The sequence below is a fragment of the Sinocyclocheilus rhinocerous genome, unplaced genomic scaffold (genome assembly GCF_001515625.1).
Source record: "Sinocyclocheilus rhinocerous isolate Xijiao unplaced genomic scaffold, SAMN03320098_v1.1 scaffold200, whole genome shotgun sequence".
Lineage (NCBI taxonomy): Eukaryota > Metazoa > Chordata > Actinopteri > Cypriniformes > Cyprinidae > Sinocyclocheilus > Sinocyclocheilus rhinocerous.
In genome coordinates this window covers 1,341,690-1,350,379 of record NW_015641014.1, presented here as the reverse complement: position 1 = coordinate 1,350,379, position 8,690 = coordinate 1,341,690, and the positions used below count along the sequence as shown (strand labels likewise).

The window sequence follows — 8,690 nt, the reverse complement described above, 5'->3', positions numbered from 1 at the left end:
TCGATAGCCCCCGGGGTTCGGGAGTTACGGGTGGTTAAATTCGCAGTCCGGCGCAACTGATCTAGCAACCCCGGGGGGCTACCGACGCGTGGAGGGTGGCGTTCGATAGGGCTCCTTGAGCTGAAGGGATCCCCCGAATTTGGTGGAGATCCGCCGGCGCTTTCGCAAGATAGTGACACCAGTCAACACTTTAACTTCAGTAAGGAGGCCTCTTGTTCAGGAAGCGGGAGCAGGCAGCAGCATTCAAGCGTTGTCTTATTCGACCGTAAGTGCCCTGCGAAGTGGACTTCACATGAAATTCCGCCATGATTCCAGTTCCAAGTGAACGTACACGTTACAATCAAAGGGCATTAAAGTGTGCGAGACGTAAATTTATATTGTATTGATTTACAGAGATATATTATTTCACACTTCTCTAGTAAGTTTCGTCTGTGTGTGAAGACAGTAGCGCAAATCCGTGAATGAATGTTCCGAAGTGAAATAAACTTCAACGGAATAAAGTTGAATGGAATTGAATTGAATTAAAGTTTTCAAATTTAAAGTTTCAACTTTATTGTTCAGTGCACTGATAATAAAGTTTATTGTTGATGCATTTTTAAAGTGTGGCTCAGGTGTCCATATACTGGTCATCCACACAAATAGGTATCTTTTTCTGCTTAAAAAGTGATTAAAATGTTAATTAATTAATTACAAAAAAGTAATTGTTATTGTTGTTATATATAATTTGAATAATTTTTAAAAATATTTGATAAAATAATAGAGTCACTACTACTACAACTACTACTACTAATAATAATTATTGTTAGTAGTAGTTTAATATATGTATAATTAATAAAAACAATAATAATGATGATTATAAAAATAAATATGACATAAAGGTAAGCTTTCACGGTCATCAAAATATTTAAATATTTTATATAAACAGATATATAAACAATAAATATATAGAAATATTATTAAGAACAGTAACAACAGCAATAATAATTATTAACATTGATAATAATTAATTATTATTAATTTATATATATTTTGTAATTATATATCTGTTTTTTAGTTTTATATTAAAGTCGTTATTTCTTTTTTATAGGTTTAATACCCCCTGGTGTACACATACCGCTGGTTGGGAATCACTATCCTAAAACCCTGTATGATTGGAAAGCATGAGCCGTGAGTCATGCATGCCGCAGTATCATTTTTATTCAGTGTGAGAGAATCACTATAATGAGACATCTTTCATTCACTCCAGTAATACCTAAGGAAGTGGGCTGGAGAATATTTCAAGGATAAGCTATGTTCTCCTTTGATGTAACGTATAGAAGATAAATGCGCAAGTGGGCATGAAAGCAGATTTTTGATAATTAAGTTAATAATGCAAAGGAGTCCCATATCTCATTTAAAAAGATCAACTGATTTCTGTCTGTGCAGCGAGAGTGATTTATTTCACCATTTCGATATGATTAGGGAGGAAAAGTTATTGTAAAATCAAGTCATTTGGGTAAGCGTACTGTGGAGATTCTTCACTTTTCATTTACATTCACATTACATTTCAGTAGAAAAGGGTGGGCTTTTTTCTAATAAGAGCCAATCGTTGTAAAAATCTCAGATTCAGCCTTTTTTTTTAGCAGATCTGCTATTGTTATGATTCAGACTGTACATTTAGCCACACTCGAGTTCAAGTAAATAACCTAAATGCTCAGTAGATACCATAATCCATTAATCCAAAGGTTTTGACGTCACTGGGTCCTCCACAGCTTTCAGAAGGCTTTAGAGACTCTTTTTGACAATCAGTAATTATATTATAGGTAGATTAGGATTGATTTTAATTACATATAGAAAAACTTCATTTGACAACTTGAATTGAATTTACTAATCATATAATTTATCACAGATAGCAAATTTTGTTTAGTCTCTCTGTGGTTATTGAAATTACTGGACAAATCCCAGTCCTGCTGTGCCAGTTCTCTGAACAAAACTACCTGAGCACAGAGAATCATCAAATGATTTTACCTTGGAAAGGGAATTATTATTCAAAAAAGCTTGTTGAGATAAACACTGCTTTTTTAATAAGATTACACTGAGATTATGTTGACAGATCAGTGCAATATGGTTGCTGTGTTTGAATGTTGTAAACTGGATCAATGGTTTTAATCATTTCTAATTTCAGAGTACTGATTCAACAGGGTAATAATTGCAAAAGTGAAGTATAATATTCAGAGCAATGATGAATGTGTGTTCGGCAAGGAAGGACGTGGAGTGGGAGTGGGGGAGAGAGACGGTGGGGAGCTTACAGTGGTATTGATTTGCGAGTATGTCCTCCATCTGTCACTCTAATGAATGTTAATGTGACACCACACAGCGTACAGAAGCTTGGATTGGATACACCAGTAGTTTAAGAGTCAATGCTCTTTTTTTACCTTACCTTTACGGAACTAATCTTTTGCAGAACTCAATTTGCAGTCCATGTTGCATCTACACAACCTTGCATCTTTTGTAATTAACAGCTGTCCAGACAAGTGAGACAAATTTGATGTTGTCTGTTTATGTAAATACACAGATTTAATTTATGATGGGTAATTGCGCACATCTGGTCTTTGCGAGTCTGTGATGTGGTTACAACTTCCAAATTTCCACCAAACTGCAATCAAACATGATTGAAATCAGCCACTGTGCTGTACCTGAATTACTATACACAGTTATTAGCATTATCATATGACCTTTAGACTTGACAGAAAAATCCAAATGGATCTTATTTACTTTATGCATGCTCCTGGTCTAATTGCATCATAGGTACATGTTAAGAGAAATGTTTGATTTGTGATCTTTCATCAGAATGTAATAACTTGCTCTGCCTCTGAAATTACTTTTCTTTTTGACTCACTTTAATTAGAAGATTTCAAACTTTTTGATGTGGTGAACACCCCAAAATGATCCCTCTATGATAAAAAATATACTTGTCTTGTGTATAAAATATTATTTGGAAAAATATTTAGATTATATTGATATTATTGTTGTTTTTTCATTGCTACTTTAGATGTGAGCTCAAAATAATTGTGATTAATCTCTGATAGATTAACCAGCTTTTACAAGGCAAATAAAAATAAAATTAGCTACTTTTTAGTATTTTATTTTATTTTATTATTTTTCTCTGAGCCCTGAACTGAGCTTGAAACCCCTTCTTTTTTGGCCACATGGTAATTAGACTAAAATTTATTTAAAGTGACTTCTTTAAAGAATAACTTTAAAATGTAATTTCCATATTTTGAGTCTGACTAATGGGCAAATACAACAGTTGCATAAGAGATCTTGCTTAATAAAAGCAATAATTATAAAAACTGTCAAAGGGAAAAAAATGTAGCCCTTTTGACCTGGGTTTGAATTAGAAGTATAATCACAAGTGGATGACAAATCTAAGATCTTAAAAGGCAGGGTAGCATCTGGTGAGAGAGCTGCTTTCATTAGCAGAAGATCCTCTGGCTCTAGTAAGGAGAGCAGCTCTAGATTACATCCACAGGTTTCCTTGTGCTACTCAAGACCTTTTTAAATCCCGCTATCATACAGGTCAGGGATCAGCAATATTCTGGGAGTGGGGTAGTGGAGGAAGTGGGGCAATCCAGGGAAAAGCAATCAAGCCCAGATAAAAGGAAAGGGGGATTCGATGAAGGAGCAGATGCATGGGGTGTTTTTTTTTTTACTCAAAGCTGTTGTTGAAGAAATCTAACCCCCATCACCTCAGCCATGATTGCCTGCAAAGATGCGACTGTACACATCAAGCTGCAATTTTGGTTTTTTGAAGTGGGAAGATGATAAGGCCAGTTTTCATCTGGCAAAGGCTTGATGTTCGGTTTTACAGTGGAAAATGTGGCACTTACATTTAAGTGCTGAATGAAAAATGCTTTCAAGCAAATGAAAATGTCTTTGCAAAGCAAATGAAGCTTCATTTACAATGCTAAAAATAATTTCTGTAGGCTAGGCTTAGCAGTTTGATTTATTCTGATGACATGGGACCAGTTAAAATTTTTTGTCCCATTTCAGAGGTCCTCACTTACATATATATATATATTTAGACATGTCCCAAATTGGGTAACAGGTTTGCAAGCCTCATATGAAATGAATGGAAAATAAAACACCTCATGTAAAATTTTGTTTGACCTCCTAAAGTTGACTTCAGTCATTTTCTGAAGGTTAAAAACTTACTTTTGCTATTTCTCGAAAAAGAGTTTCAGGCACTGATCTATAATAGAGAACTGGATTGCTCATGACGTCATGAAAATGAAGCCGCCACGCCGCCATATTGGTATTCCCCAGTATTCCCATACATTCCATTGAATTAATAGGAAATTGTTCAAATTTAATGAAAAACCATCACCTAACAAGTCAGCGTTTTTATATCTGAAGTATCCCTGTACATTCTTACAATGCAAACACTCTAGGCATGTAAACGGTTATTTGTTTAATGTCGGGAATTTCCCCTGCTCATTAAAATGTTACATTCATATACACATTACTGTAGCGAACATCAGATGAACTTGATGAACATCAGACGGACAAGATCCTCAACATATACACTCTTAAAAATAAAGGTGCTTCACGATGCCACAGAAGCACCTTTTTGTCTAAATGGTTCCATAAAGAACCTTCTGAAGAACCTTTCTGTTTCACAAAAGGTTATTTGTGGTGAAAGAAGATTCTTCAGATTATAAAAAGGTAAGTAAGAGATGGTTCATTAAAAAACTTTTGACTGAATGGTTCTTTGAGGAACCAAAAATGGTTCTTCTATGGCATCGCTGTGAAGAACCTTTTAAGCACCTTTATTTTTAAGAGTGTATATAACAAATGACAAAGTGCTCATTCTGAAATCTGAATAAAGATTTATTCTTTGTATACCTTCATTCGCCTTGTAACGTTACAGTTATTCATTGTTTATGTAATTTTGTTATAGTGTTTTTATTCGTACAGTAGGCTAACTGCAAATGTTTCAACAATGATTTCGTTAACAGCATTCATTTTGAAGCAGGTAATGATTTAAACGGTGGTTAAATTAATGATTAAATTAACATATATATATATATAACATTTTACATGGAAACGGTATTGCTAGTAAAACACCATATTTGCGCGATCTTGGAGAGTCTGAAATAGATGTTGCTCAATCAGGACATTAAAAATATACATATCATAACTTAATCAGAGAAATAACTGACTACATACAGTATGGACTTAAAGACAAGAAGCCTTATTTCCAAGATGATGCATGGTAAGCTTTTCATTTCAGTACAACATAAAGCAATATACTGTAGCAACAGAGGCTTGTATTGTATTATTGTATATTCAAATCAATTTCTGATACTAATACGTTCGTGTTTAATAATTCCTGAATAATAACCTACTTAAAGAAATAGGCTATATTTAGTGTTGGATCAATTAACGTTAACCTGTTTCGGCAGTGTGCAGCAGACACACCCCCAACCTTAATGATTTAAATATAAAGCTTATCCTGCCCAAAAAGACCATAAACATTGCAGATAACATCTGAAGTAAAAATGAATTTACATACTGTACACATGACATAAAAACTAATCCCGTGTGACTGACTCGCTTCAAATCGGGTGATTTTAGGTCAGCAGTTTGACTGTGACTCAATGGTGCTCTCTGCCGGTAGGGAATAGTAAGATGGCGGCTCGAACACTTCCGGTGGCTTCACTGCCTGTCAGCAGTTTAGAACGCTATGAGCGATCCAGTCATTATACTGTATATAGATTAGGGCTGAACGATTTTGGAAAATAATCTTAATTGCGCTTTTTTTTTTACCAATATTGCGATTGCGATTTAATATGCAATTCTTTTTTAAAGCTCTTTATGTTCTGTATTATTCAACAAAGACAAGCTATAAATCATTGTATAGTATGACCAACACACTATTAGATAGATTAAACATAAATGTTCTTTTCTGTAGGCCAGGCCTATATGTTACGATGAAATTAGGTGATGCATGAATTGATATGAATGACATTTTTATTTAACAACTACAATCACAGTAGTATATTGACTGATTTGTTGAACTTCCAACCTTGTAAGCATGTAATAATTATGACAACATAAAGCACTGACAAATAAGCCTGGTGTAAACATTAATATGAAAGTCAGTAACAAATCACACAAACTAAAGTAGATTGCAGAAATATAAAAACAAATCTGTTGCTTCCCACTACTTTAGGTAATTCAAAGTCACTGTAATAAACATATGTAAACATGTGGACTGCACTAAATACTGTCTGTTAACTTGAGACCAGTGGTTCTCAAACCTTTTTGGTTGCGCCCCCCTTGTAAACCTATAAAAAAATCTGCTTTCTCTCACCGTACTTTGATGTCATACACCGATCGATCTTCAAGTCGAACACACCTCTTTACTCTCACGTGTCACGTGACCGAGTGTAATCGCAGCCTCTGTGATCGAAAAATCGCATTTTTTCATATCGCGATATTATCGCAAATGCAATTAATCGTTCAGCCCTAATATAGATCAGTGGTTTCAGGCCCTATTTTGCAGTCTATTTGCGAAAAATGCCATTTAATGTTATTATGCACAGTCCTATTAATAATGTTAAAAGCAAATTAATTCGCATCAGTCTATAATTTCTTCCTCAGTGCACCAGATTTGTTTGGTGTTAAGCTCCGCGAGGCACATTCTATGATGAATGTTTGTAATAAGAATTTATGTTTGTGTGGGTCGGTTGAGGCAGGCAGTCTAATCTCACAGAGTGTAGAGGATACACGTGGAACAGGCAGGGCAAGATGTTTCGTGTAGGCTTCAGGTCCCTATAGGCATGGAGCACATGATTCTTTATGCTGCTCTCACCTGCTGAGAACAGCAAACCTGGCACAAACTCGACACACAACTGTGCCTCCCTTTCTCTCTTTCTTGTTCTCTGCCTGCATCCTCTCTTGTGGGAAATGGGACCTTGCAGTCAGCAGAATATTCATCAGATAAATCAGCGAAAACACAACACGTTATTTATATAAATGCATGCGCATTGTAGTATGTGAGATACAGAAATAAAAATTCACAAATGCAGACAGCCCATTGTCCTTTTCAATTTTTAAGTGACTGAAACTAATAAAAGTTTTCAACAGTTCCAAACAGCAGAATTAACTAGATTTTTTTCATTTTCTGAGAAAATGTGAGTCCTGCTTGTGCATACAAAACTTGGCACTGTAGTTTTCTGGGTGTTGCAAGGTGTTCAAAAAGTACCCTAAAAATTTTAGTTCCTGACGCTAAGACCACCAGCTTGGTGTCTAGGTCGTCTTGCAGAAGTAAAGCAGTAACGACTGCCTCAGTTGCTAAGGCACTGTGTTTTTTTTCTGTGTGTGCGTGTGGATGTGTAGGTCCCACCGTCAGGGCCGTGCGTCACAGGCCGTGATGTGGGTAGAGTGTAAGGTGCTGGAGGCCGGCTGTGGCGGCAGAAGGAGGTCCCTGCGATCAACGGTCATGAGACTCCCCTGCTCCTTTTGGTTCCTGCTGCTGTTAGGCGCTGGAGGTCTTCTTCTGCTGCACCTACAGGACCTCACAGAGACACTCCAGCAACAAAACCAAGGTCTGTCTAACATCTGACTCATTTTTGAAGAAAGCGTTCACACTGTTAAAATGATCTGATCTTTGTGACTGTCAAAATATGTTTCATGTGATAGCCTCAAAATTAAGTGCTTTTATTCATGTAAAAATAGTATTTAATATGACTAAATACTAGGACTGCACGATATATCGAAATTATCTAAATATCGCAAATGTAAATATCGCAATATGCATATCGCAAGGGCGTGCGATATCTGAATCATTATAATAATAGGCTACTTTCTTTCTTTTCCAAGAAAAAATGTGAAACAAATTGGTTATATAATTTTCATTTTTTAATATTTTTAAATATAATTGAAATAGATTTTACACACTTTAAGCAATATCGTATCGCATATCGAATATCGCATTTTTTAACAAGGTATCGCATGTCGCATTTTTCTTCAATATCGCACAGCCCTACTAAATACAACTTGCTGTTCACAAAGTTCAACAGAGATAAATCAGAGGAATCCAATAACACTTGTGGAAAACAATTTCCCTACATTAATTTTGATTTCATTTTAATTTTGATTTATCTAAATTAAAATATTAATTGTGATAAATTAAAGGAATCTCATAACACTTGTGGAAAATAATTTTAACCAACATAATTAAAACATAATAGACACGTGACAAAGAATAATAATAATAATAACAATAATAAAAAATACTACATGTAGAAATCTTTTAAAAATCAGAATATTAAATCATCTCCTTGAAGCTAAAAATTTATATGGATTAATTAGTAGGGGTGTAACGGTACACAAACGTGTATGGTTTCGGTATAGCAGGAGGAAAAAGTTTCAGTTTTGATAAATAAAAAATCCAATGGCACACCACTAAGCACTGAAATATAGGAAAAAAGATAGAAATACAATTAAACACTGCGTCGTCAGAGTTGGTATTGTGGCTTTATCAGACACTTAACATTTTATGAAAATCAAGATCAAATGGAGTTGGTTTTTGACCAACGAATGACGGAGATCTGTTTTGTCTGTCATTAGAACGGCTGTATCTGAGTGCATCGCATTAAATGCTTTCATCAACTTACAGGTTATAACTTTTATTGTAGCTATAT

At 35.1% G+C, this 8,690-nt stretch overlaps 1 protein-coding gene across 1 annotated transcript in view; it reads left to right on the top strand.

Annotated features, from left to right (window-relative positions):
• LOC107753701 (carbohydrate sulfotransferase 8-like) overlaps window positions 1–8,690 on the top strand; it is a 61,559-nt gene that overhangs the window by 14,301 nt on the left and 38,568 nt on the right. The window contains exon 2 of the mRNA XM_016569914.1: window positions 7,384–7,592. Coding sequence (XP_016425400.1) covers window positions 7,418–7,592 — 175 coding nt within the window. The 5' untranslated portion in view covers window positions 7,384–7,417. The remainder of the gene's footprint in view (window positions 1–7,383; window positions 7,593–8,690) is intronic.